Genomic DNA, 24,601 nt, shown 5'->3' with positions numbered 1-24,601 from the left:
CAATGCCAGAAATCAAACTCATTTTTTTGCTGAATGAGTCAAATAATTTTGCTATATATAGGTTATCTACCTACCATCGGAACAGGGGAAAAAACATTTCACTTAATCAAAATGTCCTTATCTAAATGGAGTTGTCTTCACTATCTGGTAATTTTTATAGCTATTAGTTGAAATTTTTTTTAACATTATCCATTTAAATTTTAACAACTCTTCTGCCTCAAATTTAATATTTGTCCCATATTTATATATGCATTGCCACAGAAAATAAATTTTTGCCTATTCAACTGTTGTATCAATGCCTAAGTGACTATTATCTGTTTCAAAATTAATTCCATCTACATCTGAACTCCCTAAACATTTTCTTTTCCCCATCAAATTATTGCAATATTTTATTTCTATAAATCTCAAAATATTATTTTTCAATTATAGCTTTTATTCATTAATGTAACTTCCCTGCAATTACCTCTCAGCACCTTCATCTCCTATTATTCTAGCGCCCACTCCACTTCTCTCCAATCTAGTAGAATTCTTCAGTTCATAGGACACTCCTACCTCAGGGCCTTTGCATTTATTTGCTCTTCTCTTGAAATGTTCTTCCAACTACCTAATTTCCTGAAGGTCTTTATTCAAAATGACTGTCTCATTGTACTCATCTCTGGAGAGTTAATATGAAAGTTTAATTCCACTCTCTTGACTTTGTTTTTAGTCCTTAGAATGTATCAGTAACATATCATACGTAATTACTTATTCAACTTCTTTATTCATGTCTGCCCCTGTAGACTATCTGCTTCATTAGGCCCAGGTTCTAGGTCTGTTTTGTTCACCACTGTCTCTTCAGCACTTAAAACAGGTCCCAGCATATAGTCAGTCATCACTACCACATTTGACTACTACAAATCAAATTTTAAATTTGGTTGCATTCTATTTGTGGGCAACACTGTTAGAGTTCACTTCTTCCCTACCCCCCGCCCAGTTTTATTGAGACATAATTGACATATAAATTGTGTAAATTTAATATGCACAACATGATTTGATAAATGTATATATTGTAAAATGATGACCACAATAAGTTACGTCCATCACCTCACATACTTATAGTTTTTTTCTTGTAATAAGAACTTTTAAGATCTTAAGATCTACTCTTGGCAACTTTCAAACATATAATATTATCAACTATAGTCATCATGCTGTACCTTAGATCTCCAGGAATTATTTATTTTTATTTTTATTTTTTTTTTAAAGATTTATTTATTTATTTATTTATTTATACAAGCACTGGGTACAGTCAGAAGCGCGGGAGGGTGAGAGAATTCACCAGAGCCAGAGCGGGGAGCAGAACAGGCAGAAGGACCGAAGTACACTGCTGAGGGGAGCAGCGGGCGGCAGGAGAGGTCTGCGTGCCATGTGGGACCCTCCTCCGGTGGCCAGGGAGCAGCCGGGGATCGAACCGGCGCTGCAGAGGCTGCGGGCAGCTTCGCAACCCAGCGCTCAACCGCTGCGCCACCGGGGAGGCCCTATATTTTTTGAATACCTTCCTCCACTGCCCCTCCACCTGTAGGACCACTAATCTGTTCTCTGCTTTTTAGACTCCACATATAAGTGAGATCACATGGTATTTACCTTTCTGTGTCACTTATTTCACTTAGTATAATGCCCTCATAATTTCTGGCCTGTGCCTGACTCTAAACATTATTTCCATATATCAAAGGAAAACTAAATATTATACAATATAACCACACTTCAATTCACACATTGCCCCACTGAAGATTCTTAGATTCACAAAAGTTAAGTACATACTAATGGTCATACAATTACCTAAAGAAGACAGTGAGAATAAAAGCCAGTTTAAAGGAAATTTGTTAGCACAAAATAAATATTTTCCCTCCTCTTGGAACTGAAAAAAACTGACCCTCATATCAAAACACCTATGATTCTGCTTCTAATCACCTCTTATTGTTGTATGAACTGGGATGTGCAATATAAGCTTCAAAACCCATACCATTTAAGTTTGAAAAAAGTACTCTGCATAAATGCTTATTAAAATCTACATGATTTTCTCTATTGCTCAAAAGGAAAAATGTTAGAAGAGTAAAACACCATGAAGAAACCAGTGCGACAGTCAGACTTACTTCATCATGAATCAGTTCCATTGGTTCTATCATATATACAAAGGAATCATCTTCAAACATACCACTACAACACAAGAAATAACACAGAGAATTAACAAATAGAGCAACATCAATAAATCCCAATCTACATATTGCCTTTAAAAATAAAAGAGTATATCAGAACAAATACCTTTGTATTACCCAAATCAAATTCACTTACCTGTATGCACCCAAGTGGTCCCAGCAAAATACTAGATTACAAAGCATCAAAATATATACCAGGAACATACCCATTTTACCTGATATAATTTTTTACATTAGATGGCCAGATTGAAAGATTAATCTGGGATAGGATTATACATGCAATTTCAGCCTCATAAATTATTATTCTAAAAAAAAAATTAGTGCAATTAGTGCAACTTTCTTGTTATGCAAACCCAGTGTCATCTAAATGAAAATACAGTTTCTTCATGGATTAGAATAATCTACAGTCATCTGATCCTTAAGGGGAACACAAAAGTATTTTTAATAACTACAAATGGTGAGTTTCCATCAAGCAATATGACTCTGTATTGAAAGGCACATTTAACTTTGAGAGACACAGGAGTTATTTAAGAAAGTGTTCAGATAGAACGTTCGAGATCCTTTTTCATCACACAGCCACGACTAAATCTTTACAGGGAATGTTACTGTGTTTGGGACTAAAACGTACCTACAGATGCTTTTATAAGAGCTGCCTCTAAACTGTTAAATGTTCTTCTCATTTGCACCCACCCTGACCTGGGTAACTCCGATTTAGTCTGAGCCTAACCTGACTGAGAAGTGCTCTGGGACAGCCTCTGGGAAATACTTTAAAGTAGATTCAGTCATCCCAAAAGCCCCTCCTTCTCCTTCACAGTATCTATCAAAATCCCAAATTAATATTGACTGGGTAATCATGTTTAATCTATGACTCTCCTGCACAGCTAAGTGTCAAGAGAACAGGGAACGTTTGCTCCTTGTACATAGGTCCATATCTCATCCCTAACACAGGATGGACACAGAAAAGTCACTGGATAAACATCTCTGAGAGGAAAAATAGAAAGGGCGGACAAATGAGGCGAGTGTGTTGTCCCAGTGAGAAACCCACGTACTGAAGTCCATTGCAGGTGGACAGAGCCGCCCTGGAATCCTTGACTCCTCGGATGCTTCCATGGTAGTAACAGTGCTCTCCACCCTGCAACACAGGAGATGGTTTAATTAATTTACACTTCTGCATTGTGAGTCACTCTTTGGAATGCCTTATAGAACAAAATAAATGTAAGGATAGGCCTAGGAACTGGGAAATCTTTCAACTTTTCTAAAACTAGTATGTGTGTATTACATTTGATGGAGAAAAGATTTGCACAGGAATAAGACACCAATATAACGAATACAACATATATACCTTATTGAGCATGTAAGGGTGCAGTGCAGATACCAGCTATGGTTAAGGAATAAGGTATTCTACCTAACTAAGGAGAGCTCTCAAATATGTGTTTGTAATAGTTTTTGATAGAAAACTACATAAAATCTTATTTGTTTTCCTATCTTTTAAAATCTGCCTTTAAAAATTTTTTTTAGATGGGCCTCCCTGGAGGTACAAGGGGTTAAGCACCGCACTGTGAAGCAATCCGCAGCCTCTGCGGCACAAGTTCGATCCCCGGCCAGCCAGGGAGCAACCCATAGTGCAGCAGATGTCTCCTGTCTTGCCCGCTGCTCCCCTCAGCAGTATATTTCAGTTAGTCTGCCTGTTCTATTCCCCACTCTGTCTCTGGTGGATCCTCTCAACCCCTGCATCTCTGGCCTGTACCCCAGCTCTTGTATGCATAAATAAATAAATCTTTAAAAAAAATAATAGATGAGTTTATATTTCAAAGTCAAATAGTAACTATACTATATATTTTTTTTAAATAGAGAAGTTTCCCTTCCCCTGCTCTCCCCACCTCTGCGGCAACCATTTTTAACTCTTTGAAGCTATTTTTGTGTTGTTTACCTAGTGTACTTCTGAACAGAATATTTATACTGTTAGTTCCTGGTTTATTTCATTCTAGAAATTATTTTTTGAATACAGAATCTTGAAAACCCCTCTTTGCCCTCAATACATTCCAATACATATTACCAGTTTCTTTTGTTAAACTGATACTTAGTGTTTCCATTATGACTATGTAAATAGTTATATAGTTACTTCACTATGATTATTTTCTTGCTTGGGCCATTTTTAATCTTTTTGCAAATTCTTATTTCATTCTCTTGTTTATTTTTTGCATCTATTTAGCACTTACATACTCCCTAGTACCTGACCTAATATCTAAACCTCTATATTAGGTAATTTATCATATTTATTTTGTTTTTTCCATCATTTAACAGTAGTTTTATTATTATTGTTGTATTACTTCTATTGAGGTAGCATTAGTTTACAATACTTCATATGATTTAGAGGTACAGGTTCATACTTCTTCAGATGCCTTATTCTGGAGACACTCCCCACCCCTTGTTTTCCTTCAAATCTCTACAAGGACTGATGCAAGCTGTTACACAGAACTTCTCTTTAGCATCACGCTTTGCCTCCCTTCACTATTGAATTCTAGATCCCATGACTGTTCCCCTTTTGGGGACTTTCTTGAAAAAGTATTAGTGGAAGAAAAAATTGGGAAGAACTGGCACATATGAAAATTTATTTTTCTATCCTTATCAAACACTTGGAAGGGTAAAGAATTCTAAATTGGAAACTATTCTCTCTCAGTATTTCAAAGGAATTACATATAGTCATATAGCTTTCAATATTGCTGTTGAGAACTGGATATTATTCTAATCTTAGATATTTTATAAAAAAATCCATTTTCCCCTTTTCAAGAAGACTACATTTTTTCTCTATAAAACAAGCTCTTCTACTAGAGCTGAGAAGGATGGCCTCCTGGCTCTATGGGGTAGGGAGTAGATCAGGGGCGTAAATACTCTCCATGCATTTTCAACCAATCTTTCTGTTGTCAGGTGCCTTCAATTCCAGGGTGCTCCTGGGTGACATGACTTGAAATGGCTTGCAACTTCTGGGCATCCCCCTGATTCACCCACCCACCCACTAGAACTTAGCAGAACAGGAAAAGTTCAAACATAAAATCCCTCATGCACCTGCTTTCTAGCCCCAAAAATTCAATGGACACCTCTCACTGGCTGTCTTTTCTTCGCTTGTCTTTCCTAGTGGGTTTTATTCCCTAATTAGAAGGAATAGATAAACATGAACATTGAGTCCACACTGTATAACTAGAGCTTACTATCTGTTTTCTTAAATAGACTATACTACACATACTTTGACTTTATGGGGATAACTTACAGTTATTTTAATCACTGCTCATTATACTATATTGCAATAGCCTAGAGGCTAAAGTGTTCACCCACACACTAAATGGCCACTCCCCTGTCAACTCAGTATCGAATTTGGCATTATAATTTTGCTAATATTTTAGAACACAAGGCACTCTACATATGCATATAAATGACATATATAAATATTTACTGACTTATATATAATATGTACATAATAGATTGACTACTATATAAATATTGACTTCCATATAATAGGTCAAGTTCTAGTTGAACTCAAATATTCAGCTTGAACTTATAAGGACAAATGGTATCACACATCTCAGCAATTGGAGAATTCAGGTCAATATAAAGCGATTAAATTTCAGACTCTTCACATGATTCTAAAAACAACCACAGGTAATTGTAAATTCCATCAAAATGGTTATTTAGCACTTTCTGTCACACAAAAAGGCTATCTTAAATCAGGTGATTATTAGAAGTACATAGCAAACACTCTCATATTTACCTGACCTTTCTAAGAAAAGCTGTATTTCTTCATATTTCCCTAAAAAAATTCTTTATTCCCCTAGAAAATATTTCCAACTCCTTAGATTTTAAGTTTCATTCACTTGTACTGGAAGCTGAAGGTTGATGCTCTGTCAGCATAAAGGTCATTGTTACTTGTTTTAACCAAGCAGGATATTTTCTAAAGGGAACTGTTTCATTCCCTGCATATTTGAATGTGGATCACCATATATTTCGGACCTCAAATGAAATTTGATGCAACTTTTAGTTCCTGGAGTTTATCATTAAAAAAACTTTAATATCTAAATTAGGTAGTTATACTAAGCAATATAAACAATTCAGCAAGTTCTAAGTTAGTAGCAGTATTGGTAGTATTGAAGCATTTTCTGACTTTCTTATTAGTAAATTTATACCAAGTTTTTAAGAAAGTATTACCAGAAAACTACTATTTGGTAACTCTCCAGATCCACGTAGCATTTTGTAAATACCATTGCAAAGTATTACCTTGAGCTATTTCCTATTAAATAAAACCCCTTTTGGGTAACAAGTGTAACAGGAGCAGGCCAGTGCAGAGCAGTCACTCTGGAAGGCTAGTTAATGATGACACTGCCTCAAATTTGACTAGCTCTAAGAGGTGCTTTCCACCCAAGGATCTAGCCACCTTGCACACTCACCTCTCCAGTAACTACTATCTCCAAGAACAGATACAGAGTCAGGCAAAGAGTCAGGCTCTGCCAAGGAAAAACGTCAACTGAATCCCACATCTTAGGGTTCTTGAATCAGTATTACTTTCTCCAGTCAGGAAGGCCTTGGACAGTTCAAGAGTCACTCTGAGATCAACACTTAATAGTGGGTCACAGAGCTGTGCTGTGACCAAACAGCAGGCAAGAGAAACAAAATGGGTTCATTTGGCATATGTGTGTCCTCATGGGAATCAGCATTTTCAGGTTCAAAACTGCAAGTCAGTAACCTAAAAATTAAATCTCAGAATTCTCAACAAAAATGGAGCCTCTGAGAAGTAGAAATTATTGGTTAGTCAACGGAAATTTGAAAACCTGGGAAGTATGCCCTCCTCCTTTCTAGCCTATCATTTTTACTAGTGCAACATTCTACGAGCCAGATAATACTCAAATGAAGGGACTTTTGCTCCACAACCTTGCCAAGCTCAGACTCCTGTTGGACACCACCAGGCTATGCCAATGAATTATGAAACACAGAAGCCATGTGCATCCTTTAAATACTTCTTAAACTCCTAAAAATAGAGCCACCATATGACCCAGCGATTCTACTCCTAGGAATCTACCCAAAGGACACAAAAACATTAATTTGAAAGGAAACCTGCACTCCTATGTTTATTGCAGCACTATTTACAATAGCTAAGCTAACCTAAATGCCCCAGAACAGATGATTGGATCAAAAAGATGTGGTATATATACACAGTGGAATACTATTCAGCAATCAAAAAAGATAAACTCATGCCATTTATAGCAACATGGATGGAGCTAGAAGGGATTATGCTCAGTGAAATAAGTTAGGAGGAAAAAGAAATACATTGGATGGTTTCACTTATAGGAGGAACATAGGGAAATCATAAAAGAGATCAGAAAAAAAAAGACAAAACTTGCAGGCAAACTATAAATCAGAGACATTCAGCAGGGGAGGGCTGGGAGACGGATCAAAACAGGGAAAGGAAGAGCAAGTACAAGAGACCATGGTGACGGTTCACAGGTGTCTTGGTGGTGGTAATTTTATGGGGATTACACCCAAGGGGAGAAATCAAATAATGTGAAAAATATATAAATAAAAATAAAAAAAAGAAAATTCTAGTATTATAACCAATCACTATGAAGAATAAACAGTCACAGGCTTCTTACCACATAAACTGCTTTGTCACAATGTACCCCAAGTTTTGTGACAATACTCCATGTTCTGGTTTGAGTATTCCCAGGTTTTTGGGGTATGTGTACAATATATTTAGTAATTACCAAACAAATAAAAAAATAAAACACTTCTAATCATAAGTGACTGGGAATAACAACTCTTGAGTCTGGCATAACAGCTTGGAGGGGGGAAAAAATTTGGTTCCCTGATAGTACTGATTGAGTAACAGGAACCATTCGAGTCTACTTTAAATAGATCCAGTTGAAAATAGAACCTATTATTTTGATTATTTAAAAAATTTTCTACCTTTGTATCTATTTAATTATCTCATTGACTTCTGTAAAGTTCAACCAGTCGGCTCCTATTGTCTTCATTGCTTAAGAAACTCTCATAAACTTAGGCATTCGTGGTGACCTAGTGCTGCAGTTTTTCAATGGACTCCTGAAGGTCTGGGTGCACATTTGAAAAGACACTGCATAGGCCTCAGCTCTTAAATGTGTATATTATGATCCAGGTTTGAATATAGTAATAAAACTATGGCACTATTTTCATGCTTAACTAATAAATCAGAAGGCTGGGTGCAATCAGTTATATGCTTAACTAATAAATCAGAAGGCTGGGTGCAAAAAAGTAATAGAAAAAGATATCTATAATTAAATGCATATTCCTGAATGTGAATACTGAAATAAAGAATTGAAAAAAATTATTTCAGAGAACTGGGGAACTTGAGACCCCAAAACCAGTTTAATTATTTACCTTCATTAAACTCAATGGAGGAAAAATGCCATTGCAGTCGTTGAATAAAGGATTATAACAGTTTGGCAATAACGATGCTATATAAATTTTTAATAGTGCATACAAATTATACAATTCAGACTCAAAATAGCTTTGTGAGAAGCCAGTGTTATCTTAAAAAACTTCCCGGACAGGAGCCATGTCCACAGAGGCCTATTTCACCCAACAATTCCTGCCAAGAAGCTTCCATAGAAAAACTGAGCTTGAGCTGATGATGCAGATGACCTGATAAGGGAGGCACAAAAAATACTCAGGGAGACTGATGTAGTTATAGTGATAAAGAAAAGAACAAAGGTGAGGAAAAAGACTATAGAACCCACAAGGGCAGGGATTTTTATTTGTTTGCTTCACTGATGTATATCTAACACTAAGAATAGTGATTAGATCACAGTAATCTAAATCAAAATCTGCTTAATCAATACCTTATTTTTGGTTGAATGTGAATGGCTCATTTAGGAGCTAACTGTGGAGACCAATCTTAAAGGATTTTTTTCTTTTGAGATGAAGTCAACAGATCATAAAATTTACTCTTTTGAAGAATATAATTCTATGGGGTTCAGTATGCTCACAGTTGTGCAGCCATTACCAAGATAAAATTTCAGAATTATTTCATCACTTCAGAAGGAATTCCTGTATACATCCCCAGTCATCCCCCTTTTATCCTTTTCCTGGGATAAAAGTTCTTCATGTTTTGAGACACTGCCAAGCTATTTTTATATAAAAGTAGTTTTTATATAAAAGTGGTTTTTATATGAAAGTGGTTTCTCAGGAAACCACTATTTTTGGTCTCTACAGATTTGCCTATTCTGGACATTTCAAGTAAACAGAATCACATAAATGTTGTCCTTTGTGACTGACTTCTTTCACTTAGCATGTTTACAATATTCATGCGTGTTGTAGCATGTGCCCGTACTTCGTTCCTTTTTATGGCTAAATAATATTCCTTTACATGGCTCTTTCACATTTATTTATTCATCAACTGAGGGACACTTGGATTGTTTCCACTTCTCGTTATTATATTACTATGAATATCCATATATGTTTTTGCCTAGACATGTTTTCGATTCACTTAGATATCTACTGAGTCAGAATCACTAAGTCATAACTTTCTTCTTAACGTTTTGAGCAACTGCCAAGCTATTTTCCAAAGCAGCTTCACCATCTTGCATCCTTACCAGTCATGTGTGAGAGTTTCAGCTCTCCACATAGTTGCCAGCACTTTTGTTATTGTCTATCTTTTTTATTAGTCATCCCAGACAGTGTTAATTAGTACTCACCCAATTTTAAAATCAAATGAGAGAATGACAAGACTGAAACAGAGATCAAAACTTCACCTTCATTTTCAAAAGTGCTATACTGGAAGTGAAGATTAGCTGAGAATCCAACTGGCCAACTAATGCTGCGCCCCTCCGTTAGCCAGTCTTGTACACCCAGACACAGAAACATGGGACAACCAATACCCCATTGCATGTGCACACACACACATTGCTACTATACAATTTAGTGCATGGAGAAGTGAACAGAATGTGTTCTTCCTAGAAGGTGGTCACCTAGAGGTAGATCTCCCAAAAAAGGGAAGAAAGAACTACACACACAAGTCTAACTCTCTCCCTGGACAAGAGTGAGCAAGGGGACAAGAAGAAGTTGACAAGGTAAGAAAATAGAGGGTGGAAACATTTTCCCCACCCAGTAACAACAAAGAATAAAAAGGTAAAGGAAAATTGGGAGAGGAGCAATACATCTGCCTATTTAGTCTTATGCTGCTATCCAGGTGGCAGTTTTCAGAAGCAGAAGAGAAACCATGGTACTAGAAAGCACCTAAAGATAATGGTTCACCTAAATGTGATTTAATAAAAAGATATTAAATTTAAAAACTGCTTTAGACTGTATTTTGATGCCTATTTCTTCAATAAGAACTGAAATACTAAAAACTAATTTTTAATAGAATCAACAATGTCAATCAACAAAGTTGTATTACTGTATATTATATGCAAATCATTGTGTTAGGAATTCTAACAAAAAATTGTGTTCTGACAGGTACAGAACAAAAGTTCTTCCATATGCATTTCTATTACCTGGTGCCTAATATGTTGACCTCTCCAAGTCTGTATTTGCTTCAGAGGAAAAGAAGCCCTTTTAACACTCTATCATCCAATAAAAGTTAAAACCTATGCTTTTAATACACAAACAATGGTGTAAACCAATTTTTTTTTTTAAGTTGAAGCCTAAGACAATAGCCTCTTCTTAGCTAGAAGTGGGAACTAGATAGCAGTTTGGCAACAGTAAATTGGGAAAACTTAAAAATCTTTTTCAAAGTGTGGATTCATTATTTACTTTGGAACTAACTCCCAAAATACTTCCAATGTCTACATTTATATTTAGCTACAAAGTCAAATAGACTCTCTTTTTTTTTAAAAAAAAAAAGATTTATTTATTTATTTATTTATTTATACAAGCACTGGGTACAGTCAGAAGCGCGGGAGGGTGAGAGAATTCACCAGAGCCAGAGTAGGGAGCAGAACAGGCAGATTGACAAAATACACTGCTGAGGGGAGCAGCGGGTGGCATGAGAGGTCTGCGCGCCATGTGGGACCCTTGCCAGTGGCCGGGGATCGAACTGGCGCTGCAGAAGCTGTGGACAGCTTCGCAACCCAGCGCTCAACCGCTGCGCCACCGGGGAGGCCCCAAATAGACTCTTAATGATTCTGTTATAGACATGTGAATAGTAGTGTATGTTGTAGGTATTGGGTACATGTGCTTTTGTCTAAATAGTTTGAGATCTTTGAAAGAAAGTTTGCACTAAATGGCCTTACTTAACCTAACCATTTTTTAAAATGTTTTAGAGGTAATGTTGATTTAAAACACTGTCTACAATCTAGTGTTAGAGATATAGTTTTTCATCTCTACAAATGGATGTTTCCATAACACACAATGTTATGTGAAAGGCACAATAATCCTCCACCATAGTTCACTATTTGCTTCCACTCCCAGCCCTTTGGGTAGCCTTCATTCTGCAGTCAGATTTCAAGAGTTCATTTTGGTTTCTTTTCATCTATTCTTTGCTTTGTTTCTCTATATTCAACATTGCTTTGTTTCTCAATATTCAACATATATGTAAAATCATCCAGTATTTGTCTTTTCCCTTCTGATTTATTTTGCTTAGCATATACCTCTCAGGTTCTATCCATATTGTTGCAAATAGCAAGATTTCATCATTTTTTATGGCTGAGTAGTATTCCATTGTGTATATATACCACATCTTCTTTATTTACTCATCTGTAACTGAGTACTTAAAACTTAGCCATTCTTACATGTTAATTTCCTTTTCTGGTACTCCTTACAAAGATTTTCTTAAACAACATGGAAGATAATATGAAATGTTTTTAAATGCTTTTAAAAATATATAGGTAATTATACTTCATGGGAGGGTTGAATTTTGACAAACTTTCAGGAAGAAAAACTCCAAATATATATCAAAAGCCTTAGAAAAATGTACCAACTCTTTGCTCCAAAAATACCATTATCAATGAATCCTTAAGTAATTATTAAAGATGTGTCCAAGATGTATTGGGAAGACCTTTTCTTAGAGTTATCTGTATGTAGCAAAACACTAGAAGCAATCTATTTATCTGCTACTATGGCTTTTTAAATAATTACAGCAGATAAGTTGGAAATAATATGCATTTTTTAAAAAATAAAAGTTTGGAAGATTTTTTAATGCATGATAAAATGCTTATATTATTTCTATGGTGGGAAGCTGCAGTAAGGTAATATTTACCATATCACCTGGCTTTGGGGGATTTATCTATATATCTACATAAATAGATATATGGAGACACATTAAAACAAACTGTTACAATTAATCCATTATATGTGAAGCAAGTATGTTTGGATATATGAACTATTTTGGAGAAAATGGGTCATGAATAAAACCATGAACACGAAAACAAACTGCAATAAACACTTTTCTTGCCAGAGTTGAAATATCCTGTTTTAAATTGTAGTTACAACTGATACAAGATTTGTTGTGTCTTAATGATAAGGCTTCCTCCTTTGGGGACCTCAAGTGACCTCTGGAGGCCAATTAGCTATTCTGCCTCTAAAAATAGAAGACTGAACTTCTTAGTGAGAAGTTTGGATCAGGTTACTGTGGCCTACAAAGGTGGCTCATTTGCTGAGTCTATATAGTTCTCACATAGCCTTCTCTATCCAGATTCATGATTCAGCATCCGCAGTGCTCACAGTGCTGGCACAACTGACAGGAGCTTTGGGTTGTACAAATGCCAGGAAGCACCGTTACTGTGCTTGATTTAGCATTTCTGCTCACTTTCCACAGCACTAACTTCCAGGGAGATTCAACAACTCCCAAGTTGCAGCCCAAGGCAAGAACTGACAGGATAGTAAGAATAATATATGGACATTCTTAATCCATGGCATAAAATTCAAAACGTTGGAACATAAATAACCAATGTACCCACAGCAAACCAGATAGCTATAAATCCCCAGACCAGCCATGACCCCCTGCCAGCATTCACAATTAAGGCCACTGTCTTTGCTGATAGTCTATCAGTCTGAAAATCCCAGTTCTGTAGACTGTGCAACCCAACAAGCTCCCTGGCCCACTTTTGTGCTGATACTCATTAGCAATTTAGTGGGAAAAACCAATAATATTCCCTTACTTTGTTGTATTTCTCTGTTTCCTCTTCCATGCCATTGGTTTGCATGGACAGTGATTATGCACAGTGGCACTCTGTGACCTTCTACAAATCAGAGCCTTAAATACAGCTATTCCATCTTTCTTTTGTCTTAATCTAAACCCACTTGGCACTGTCCCTCTATGAAGAGAACAAAAGTTCACCTTTATCTGAAGGGGAAAAGTACTCACCTACCTTTATGTTGTCAAGCATGGTGACCTGGAGCAGGTTATTTGCCTCTCCACCTCAATTTCTTCTTTCACACAACAGAAAGAATAATATCCACCATAAAGAACTGTTGCGAAGACTAAGAGGGAGTATGATACCCAAGTCTTCCTTCTCCCACCTGTCTCCCACCTGTCTTCCTTCTCCCACCTGCCCTTCTAAGGTACGAAAGTCACTTGAGTTTCTAATATCCATCCAGGCTTATCTTTCAGATTCTGTGACCATGAACCTGGCTATCTACCACTTTAAGATACTGATATGGAATAGGCTGGCTCCTTATAGCACATAACATTCACTTACATGAGATACTGCACGGAGAACCAAAAAGTAAACATTTCTCCACTGACCTGCATACATAGACCCTCTTATGTTACCTCTAACATACATATTTTAATAAACTTCTCAAATTTAAAAATATACCTTCACATTATGAGAACAGGTGACTTTATTGCGATAGGATTCAAAACAATGCAGTGTGCATTGAACTGTTCTATGATTATATTTATACTACAGGATTTCCATACACTATTAACTGTACCTTAGAGTACTGTGGTTTCCCATTTTCATAGTGAATCTCCACATAATCAGAAGACAGCAAACCACTGCAAAGGAAAGAAAACAGAGTGAGTGCAGCATCTAACACACTTGGAAATTTAAAAATAATCAGCTAACTAAATGGACATGATGGGCATGTAAACAACAGAGAGATGCCATCCACGGCGGGGGCTAGACAGGTGAACATCAAGAGTCTCCAGTGCTACCCAGTAACAAATCATTCCTCAAGCTATTAAAAAAGATGAACCACAGATAATTCTAGTGAACTCCTTTTATGCATACTATTTATCATTTGATTGACATCTTTATATATATTTACATTTTTCATTTTTGTACAATATATGCATTTTCACCTTGGTTTTAGTCCCCATACAATTCTCACACCCCTTATTTTGACCCTAATCTCTCCCCCCACCGTGTGTCTCTGGTTTATAGTTGCTTGTTGATTTTGATTTTTACTTTATCATAATTAGGTTTTATCCTGGTCCCTTATTTAGGTTTTCTAAATTCCTGCTATGAGTGAGACCATCCAGTGAGACCTTCCTTTTCTTTAGGAAAGGAAATATAAGAGTTACAAGAATCCCAGAAGGAGAGGAGAGAGACATAGGAACAGAGAAAATATTCAAGGAAATAACTGAAAAGAAATTCCCAAACATGAAGATGGAGCTGAAAAGAGACATACAAGAAGCAAGAACACCAAACTTCCATGATGAAGGAAAAATACAGCAAGACACATAATAGTAAAGCTCCCAAGAATCCAAGACAAGGAAAAAATAATGAAGTTGACAACAGGGAAGAAACAAATGATTGACATCTTAATTCACATGGAATAAACTAAAAAGTCAAGTAACAGGAAACAGGCCTTACAAAAATCCCACAATTATGCTCTAAATTATTAGAATCAGAAAGCATAATCACTGAGGAAAAACAGAGAGCAAAAGCCAGATAATAAATATTTTAGGCCTTTCAGGCCACATGGTCTCTATCACAACTCCCTCCACTCTCTGTAGCACAAAACTAGGTCCAGACAACCCATCGACAAAGGACTATGTTCAATAAACTTCATTTATGAACACTGATATTTGAATTGCACATAATTTCTACATACCATGACATATTTTTTTCTCACTTTTTTTTCTGACCATTTGAAAATACCAAAAAAATATTTTCCTTAGCTGGAAGACTAGATAAAAATAAATATGACCAGATTTGGCATCTGGGCCATAATTTGCCAGCTCCAGGAATAAAATAATGGTTAAGAATATAGACTCTGAAGTCAGACAGAAGAAGATACAAAACCCAGCCAAGCCCCATATTAGCAATGTGACTGGGTGAGTGGCCTAGCTTAGCCTTCATTGGAGTCCAGTGGAAATACTAAGGGTGTGACTCTGGAAGACACGGAGAGGCTTAAAGTTTTAAATGGCACCACAGGTATGCGCTGCTTAGCCCAAAACTCAGCACCAAGTAAGTGCCCAGTCATGGGCACATTGAGGCTAACACTATTTTATTTATTTATGCAGAGAAGAATTGGGGTGTAGGCCAGAGGTGTAGGGTGGGGGGTTGGTGAGAGGATTCACCAGAGACAGAACTGGGGGATCTACTGAAATACACTGCTGAGGGGAGCAGTGGGCGAGACAGGAGAGGTCTGCTTAGTCACATGTGGGTAGTTCCCGGGCCTGGGATCAAACTCAGGTGGGATCGAATTCAGGCCATAGAGATGATAGCGATGCAAATTTACCCCAAAGCCACCAAGAAGGCCCCTATTTTTATCTTAACTAAACAAACATATCTTAACTTCCTCAAACACTTTTCTTCTGACCAGTGTGGGCAATATAAAATTCGTGGCTCTGAAAGAACACTGGGCTGTCAAGACACCCAGGTTTCTGTTTGGGTTCTGCTACTTGAAATAATAACTCACATTTACTGAACATTTACTATGTCCCAGGGACAGTTCTAGGGGTTATGAAAGTGTCATCCCCTTTAATCCCAATGATAACTGAAGGACAACAGAGGATCTACTAAGAGCCAGATACAAACCATAAATTTAGATCGCCATTTCTTTTGGAAAAGGGAGCTCTGGAGCAGAAGATTCCTCAGGGCCCTTCCTGCTCTGATATCCCATTTTCAATAATTCTGTCCACAGGTTTTCTTGTTAGGAAAACTAGACACTACTTCTTTAGCAGAACTCATAGAGGACCCAATGATTCTGCATCATTTTGAGAGCTGCACCTGAAGAAGTTCTGAAGTGACCCAGTAAGCAGGACCAGGAGGCCAGGCGTTGGTCAGGAGGGTGAGGGGCGCCTTTGCAGCTGGCAGCCTTCCTGCATAAGCTGAAGGTCAACCTCGGTAACACAGAAATAAAGCAGATGCCTGTACCTTTGGCGGGTTTCTTGACTGAAATGTTGTAAGGGCAGGATGGCCCTGTGCAGGTTTCCTAGGACCCCAGCAGACCAGACCGGGTAAAGGAGGAGAGGGTCCTGGAGCCCTCGGTGGCCTTTACGAGCTTTTATTGGGATTTACCGGGTACATGGCAGGTAGGGGTGCTGGTGGGCCGGAAGGCTAGCAGGCTTCCCACCCGCAAGCAAGCCTTCACTCTAGCTGGGCTCTCTGCTCTTCTCGTGGTTCTCGGCTTCTGCTGGCATCCCCGTGATACCGCCCTTATAAGCTTAATCTTAGCCCAGGTGTACCCACTTACGCATGCCCACACCCCACTCCAGGTGCCCGCCATCAGGCATGCGTTTGGGACCACAGGGTTCCGTCATCTATCCTAATGACGGGAAGGCAGAAAAGCCTGATACTTTTTACCTTACCCTACAAATGTCTAATCAAGTGTGTATTCATGATTCTATATTTGAAGCTTATAATGGTATGTCTAGTCATTCCCTTTTAAAAATATAAATCAAAAAGGGCAATGACAAATTCTTAGTTCTGCTGATATATACTTGGGAATACCTGACAGAGCACAGAAACTTCTTTTATTTCTAGTTAATTGAGCCAACCACCAGCACTGTGAAGATACACAAACAGGACTGTTGATGGAAACATTTCTCTGAGGGCTGCTTCACAACACCGAGAGGCAGAGAGGTTTCACTAACTGCATTCTAATTACCTTTCTCTACAGGTGATTCATTATTTTCAAAATTCTCAACCATGCAATCACTGGAGTATGGATAGGAGCTGAAAACAAAGTTATTTTAGACCACTACTTTTGCTTGTAATTACAAAGGCAGAAAATAGCATTCTAACCATTAATCACCAAATCTAATAAAGGGCACTTTAATTATCCTCCTTCCTTTTAAAAAGAGTATCCCCCCACCACAAGTACTTCTTTTTCTAGTATTTCCTACATATGAGAACACTAAAGCACAAAAACAGCTACTTTTCTAGGAGTCAGTTAGAGACAACGAGATGGACATGTGCTCCCAATCACCAGGCCATCTATCCTTAAACCTCTCACAAATAGCACACTTCCCCACTGCTCCATCCTTTCCTGCTGCCTGACAATAGCAATCCCACCCTTAAAAGCATTGTCACTCATCACAGCATTCCTAGAACCTGGCATGATGCTTCGCAAACAGTAAGCCTTTAATCAGCATTTATTGATTGAGCAATCAGCTACCAACATCTACTATATGCCAGACCAACAGCATGTGCTGAAATCCAAAACGAAGAATGCAACTTCCTGAAACTGGAGTTAAGCAAAATCGGTACAAATGTATCATATTAGTCATCTCATGCTAAAATATTATTTGTAATCTTACCCAAAATAAATCAATACTACTAAAATGTCATCTAGTTAATTGAAAAATTAATAGACAATACTGGAAAGGAAGAAGTGAATAGTTAATTGTGCAGTGCTTGATCTCCAGCCCAACCCAGCAAAAAAGGAAGGGCTAATCGAGATCTCTGTGTGCCAGAAGATAAGTCATCTGGTGACCTCTGCTTACAAATGCTCTCCCTGGCCACTCCTCCACCTCTGCTCTCTGACATTTCCTAACAGAATGGAATGTTCTGACATGTCAGTACTGATCTATTTAGCCATTGTGGTCCCAGGCATAAACTGTTGTTTTATTTTGTTGATCAGCCAACTGAGTGTTTGGTTCTGAGGCGTCACCTTTTCTAGAACTGATAGAAGGGAGTTTCTGAACAGTCTAAGATCTGCAATAAACATCCTTTTACTAACCAATTAGTTATAAGATAGCCACACCCCAAAGCTATTTCTGTATTTCTTATGCTGGTTATCTGATGGAAAGGGGTGACCCTTGGAAGTAGAGGGCTAAATGTAGGATGAAAGTTCAAATCAAAGTAAAAGAAAGTATAAGGAAGAGAACTGAATTAAGGAAGTTCTCCTGAACCCAGCCATTGTGTAACCTCATGGTGAATTTGCACCACAAAGGTAGTAAAAAGAAAATCAACTTTAGAATCACATTGAATGTGATTTTGCTCAAAATATGACAGACCTCACCCCTTTTGAAAATGGCCTATATCAATAAATTTTGGTGAGGATGTAGTGGGAGAAAGAATATCCATCCACTGTAGTTGGTAATGCAATTTGTTGCAATTTCTATGGAAAATAGAATGGAGATTCCTCAAGAATCTCCACAGCTAGGTATTTACCCACAGAATATGAAAACACTAATATGAAAAGATTTACGCACTTACACACTTTGAACACTTATGTTCAAAGGCGCATTATTTACAATAGCCAAGACATAGAACCAACCTAAAAGTTCATCAACAGATGACTGGATGCAATCATCAACAGATGACTACAATTCTAAAAAATACTGTAGAATATATCATCAATGGAAGATACTACTCAGCTATTAAAAAAATAAAATTATGCCTTTTGGGACAAAATGGATGGGTCTTCAGGTGATTATGCTAAGTGAAATAAGTCAGAAAATGAAAAGACAGTTACTGGATGGTCTTACTCATTTGTGGAATATATATAACCAGAGAACAAACCACCGAAACAGTAAGAGTAATTCTTAGACACTGAATAGTAAATATCACCTGAGGGGATGGGGGAGAGGACAGGGCTGTGGTACTGAAGCTTTGGTGGCATCTGAGTAAGGCCTGTTTACATATGGAGGTGTGAAGTAATACGCTCAAAATTATGTCATATAAACTAATGACAAATCAATAAAATATATAAAAAATTATGAAGGAAAGGTCAAGACTTGAAGCTGCTGACCTCTAAGAACAGGAGAATGATAAGATTTTTAAAACATGGTAGATGAGTCAAGAATCAGGTCAATGAGGGAAAAGTGGCATAAATAATGCTGTGTCCAGCAAATCCCATGTTATTTGTGCCTTCCTGACACAGTAAAACTATACTGCATAGCTTCCCCAGCAGTTAAGTTGGGGCCAAAAGACTGAATTATGGACCTCCCTGGTGGCGCAGCGGTTGAGCGCTGGGTTGCGAAGCTGCCTGCAGGCTCTCCAGCGCTGGTTCGATCCCCGGCTGCTCCCCGGCCACTGGAGGAGAGTCCCACATGGCGTGTAGACCTCTCCTGCCGCCCGCTGCTCTGCCCCCTGCTCTGGCTCTGGTGAATTCTCTCACCCTCCCGCGCTTCTGACTGTACCCAGTGCTTGTATAAATAAATAAATCTTTAAAAAAAAAAAAAGATAAAAAATATATATTAAAAAAATTTAAAATTTTTTAAAAATTAAAAAAAAAGACTGAATTATGACTCATGTTATTTTGGGGTATGTGATGTCTACCCTGCAGTGGGACCACTCATATCCCTGTGTAACTGGTCAACCCTGGAAGTGACATGCGCAATAAGGCGCAGCTATAAAATGGATGCAGCCTCAATTCCTACACCCTCCTAGGAGGGTCAGTCGGCATATATTAGACCATAATGTGGGTAAGAAACAAAGTTTTTTAGTGTTCGGTCTCAGATTTCATCTTTGTTATTAAAGCATTGCCTGATCTATCCTAATTCCAGCCCTTATCACAAAGAAATGTTGCATGCTCAAAGAATTTCAGAATAATCAGCAAATAAACAAACAGAACTGCTATTATATCTAAACATTGGAAATGCACACAGAGATATGCCTTGGGAAGTTTTTGTTTATATGTAATTTGGTGGCGTCCTCAAGTTTGAGAGTGATGTATCTAATTAAAGTAGACATATCAATAGATCAGAGGTCAACATTCCCAGAAGTTTCTATCTTCCCTTACAGGATACTGATTATGGAAAAGCCAAGGAATGACAAACTAGAAAAGCTGCTTACCCAGAATCCCTAATGTAAGAAAAATTAACCACGAAGGGCAAATGACTTCTAGCTTTTCGGAAAATAACTTGAATCCCTTCCTTCAAAGAAAGAATCATATGCTTTTTGGGGGGGAGTAGGAGATGTAGGGGGAAATTGGTTGTGAAAGGCCATGGGTTGGTTAAATACACAAGTTAAATTGTTGAAAAATGAGGCCACAGCTATAGTAGGGCCTTAGGCTACAAGGAAGGCCACTAAGAAAGACATACATTGGGCCACAAGAAAACCATTTGTTCTTCATCATTCACTGCCTTGTAAGAAATAGTTGGATTATCAGTTCCTTCGTTCCTTCTAGTTCTAAAATCTACATTTTCTGAAATTAATGTGTTGAGTGCTCAGCATCTGTCTCCTATTGGGAAACTGAGAAGACTGCTAGAGAACAAACTCTTCTAATGGGAACTCAATGCTAACAGGGCATTCCTTCACCAGCAAGGCTAGGAAATGATCTAGAAAAATATCAGTAAGCACCAAGACTTAGCAACTAGATGGCCATATAATCTAGCATTCAAGTCAGAGAATTTCTGGGAGTAAAAACAGGGATATTAATAATTACGCCAGGACACAGACAAACAGGAAAGATGGTCCTGGGAAGACTGGGCTGGACTATTACCCTAAGTGAAGGCCAAATATAAGGTATACACACCCAAGTTCTACATGGAAGTTCAGACTGGTCTATAAGGTGAAAGGACCTTAAAGCTTTTTCGTTCTCCAGTTGCTTCTGTTTGACGTGGCCTCTGTTCAAGGCAACCTTGAGTAGGCACCTTAAATATTTTCTCCCTGCAAGTGACATCAGGAGGCAGAAATGTGGGAGGGGAGTCAGCAGTCCAAGATGCAGACGCCAGAAAGCTAATGAGATTATGTTCACTGCAGTGTCCCGGGCTCGTCAAGGTCCTGAGCAGCCACATTTCTGGCCTCACGGTGTCTCTGTTCTTAAAAGGTGGCACACATCTCCTTATTCAAGAAGGAATGATATATGTAAGTATGATATGATATGATAATATGATATGATATGATGTAGGGTAAGGAAAAATGTCAGGCTTTTTTGCCCTCCCGCAATCAGGATAGATGATGGATCCTTGCGGTCCTGAATGCATGCCTGATGGCGGGCACCTGGAATAGGGTGTGGGCATAGGTATATGGGATTCACCTGGGCTGAGAGTGGGCTTTTAAGGGTGGCATCACGGGGACTCTAGCAGAAGCCATAGAAGCCGAGAACAAACAGAAGCCGAGAGAGAAGCAGAGAAGGCCGGAGAGCCCAGATAGAGTGAAGACTTGCTGGGGGCTGGGAGGCCTGCCAGCCTCCCAGCCCCCCAGCACCCCTGCCTGCCGTATGCCTGGTGAACCCCAATAAAAGCCTACAAAAAACCCACTGAGGACTCTGACTCCTCCTTTAACCGGTCTGCATGGGATCAGAAAACCTGCACTGTGTCCATTCCTGCTCTTTACATATGATAAGTAACTTCCGTGTGTTTTTAAGCTGGGGCTGCAACAGAAGTTAACATATATGTGAACAAAAAGTGGAAAAAATATGTTTAGATAAAACAGGAACACCACCAATGTTCGTTTTTATGATGTAAATGCTCTCATTATATTCTGTTTGACAGTGCTTAACTTCAGCACTGGGAACCCTGATCTTGCCCATATGGGCCCCGTAAAATTCTGCTAAGAAGTCTCCTGCCACCTCTCCCTACTGGGCTTCACATTTAATGACAACAAATACTGGTCACCGGGGATATTCTCAACTTCCTGGGGTTTCTAGGACAACAACCCTCTACAATGAAGCGCCATGCCTGTTCCCTCTTTATGGTGGAAACTTTGGCTTTTCCCTTTTACATATGTAAATACTTAAATTCATTAATTACTTCAAGCTGGAACCAAGAAAGAGAATTAAACTCAGAGTTCATACAAGCATAAGCTTATAATTTTATGGTTACCCCACTACCATTACATTGCTTTTCTTTTTCAAACAACAGACTTTAAAAAAGTAAAATGATTTTTCAATTACCATTTTTCTTGAGTTTTAAAAAATGTTAGACTCATCCCACCTAAAATGATTTTTATAACAATAGTCGTTTTAGCTAGAAAATATATACTCCTTTGACTATAAACAATACAATAAGATATTTAAACTGCGTTAAAAGATTGTAGACATGGAGGAGTTGGGATTTTAGAGAGTGGAAATGATATATTAAGTAGGTGAAAGTAATTATAGGTGATTAGAGGCTTTGTGTTAAGTCAAACACAATGGCATGCTAGGCAAGGGCTGGGCGTGTGGGCATATTCATAGAACAAAGCTGCTGGTGGAGAATGTTCTTAGCACAAGTGGGATGGAAGGGTGCAAGCTTCTTTGAGGGTCACAATAGGAATTTAATGAGTTCCTCAATCACATAAGAGGTTGCAGCAGAATTTTTTAATGTATAGGCACTCCTGTACCTCATAGATGATGGCCTCAGATACCACAGTACAGTTCAGAGAGAACAGGAAACATGGGGAAGGCTGTAAATTAATAGACAGGGAAGCAGAGAAAGGAGGAATTAGAAGAGATATGAAAGATGAATTGGAGGTGATGGGAAAGCTTAAGATGCCCACCCACACTGGATTGATCAGTCAATGAGACTAGCCAATCAGGAGTTTCCTTCTGCTAATGTGGCGTCAGTAGGGACACCTTTAAATAAGTGAAAATGAAAGATGCTTAATTTCTTCAGCTTTGGAACCAGATCCGACGATGTGGCTAACACTCCTAATACGATTGCCAGTATCTCTGCAAGCATTACCAGTAATTTTGAAATTCCTCTGTAACAAAATTGTGGTTAAACATGCAATTTGCAGCAACATGGATGGAACTGGAAGGGATCATGCTCAGCGAAATAAGCCAGAAAGAAAAAGAAAAATACCGGATGGTCTCACTCATAGCAGGAATCTAGAAAACCTAAATAAGGGACCAGGAAAAAGAATAACTATAAGAAAGAAAAAATCAGGGCCTCCCCTGGTGGTGCAGCAGTTGAGCGCTGGGCTGTGAGGCTGCCTGCAGCCTCTGCAGCGCCAGTTCGTTCCCTGGCCGCCGGCGAGGGTCCCACAAATTAAAAATCAAAATCAACAAACAACTATGAACCAGAGACACACTATGGGGGATGGGGGGCGGGGAAAGGAGGGAATGGGGTCAAAATAAGGGGGTTGCACTATGGAGAGCTGTGTGGAGATTTCTGGACCTACTAAACATAGAGCTTCCATATGATCCAGCAATTCCACTCCTAGGTATTTACCCAAAGGACACAGAAACATCAATTCCAAAGAGCACCTGCACCCCTATGTTTATAGCAGCACTGTTTACAATAGCTAAGCTTTGGAAACAACCCAAATGCCCAAAAATAGATGACTGGATCAAGAAGATGTGGTACATATATACCATGGAATATTACTCAGCATTCAAAAAAGATAAACACATGCAATTTGCAGCAACATGGATGGCGCTGGAAGGGATCATGCTCAGCAAAATAAGCCAAAAAGAAAAAGAAAAATACCAGATGGTCTCACTCATAGCAGGAATCTAGAAAACTTAAATAAGGGACCAGGAAAATGAATATAAGAAAGTGAAAATCAAAATCAACAAAAACTATGAACCAGAGACACTTTTTGGGGGGTGGGGGGGCGGGAGGGGAAGGATTGGGGTCAGAATGGGGTGTTTGCAATTGTATGGGGGAATATAAAAATAAAATTTAATATTAAAAAAAAATAAAAAAAATAAATTTATATATCACTATTGGCAAAAAAAAAAAAAAAAAAGCAAATTCATAGAGACCTGCTTCCTTCTATCCATATTATTCAGCCATTTAAGCCCTGTTGCTTTTAATAATCCCAACCAACTCATTTTTACTAATATAGAAGCCCTGTATATTAATTACTTTCGTGAAACTTAAACTTCAGTAGTGTTTGTTACCAAGATGACATAGTTTGGTATTACCCCAAGTCTTGCCAAGTACTTAACAAAACAAAACTATTAAAAGCCTATTTGATTAAAAGCCACACCAAGGTTCCAGTGATTATGGTTTGGATAGGTGACTTTCATATGTTCAGTGTTTAAAAAATAAAGAAAAATGTGTGTGTCTGTGTCCTCAATAAGAAGAGACTATATCTTCACTCTTAATGAAGAAAAGCTGATAAAATATATTACTATGAGTGTTAAGTTTGCATAATTTCATATTATGAAAATAT

General features: G+C 38.1%; 1 protein-coding gene across 3 annotated transcripts in view; it reads right to left on the bottom strand.

Annotated features, from left to right (window-relative positions):
* ADAM23 (ADAM metallopeptidase domain 23) overlaps positions 1-24,601 on the bottom strand; it is a 159,433-nt gene that overhangs the window by 62,212 nt on the left and 72,620 nt on the right. For all 3 annotated transcript variants that reach the window (XM_037523920.2, XM_037523919.2, XM_054700020.1), the window contains exons 4-6: positions 14,091-14,154; positions 3,242-3,324; positions 2,130-2,193 (exon numbers count right to left, since the gene is read on the bottom strand). In XM_037523920.2, coding sequence (XP_037379817.1) covers positions 2,130-2,193; positions 3,242-3,324; positions 14,091-14,154 — 211 coding nt within the window. The remainder of the gene's footprint in view (positions 1-2,129; positions 2,194-3,241; positions 3,325-14,090; positions 14,155-24,601) is intronic.

The sequence above is a fragment of the Talpa occidentalis genome, unplaced genomic scaffold (genome assembly GCF_014898055.3).
Source record: "Talpa occidentalis isolate TD23 unplaced genomic scaffold, MPIMG_talOcc4v2.1 talOcc4.3, whole genome shotgun sequence".
NCBI lineage: Eukaryota > Metazoa > Chordata > Mammalia > Eulipotyphla > Talpidae > Talpa > Talpa occidentalis.
This window is presented reverse-complemented; position numbering and strand designations above follow the sequence as displayed.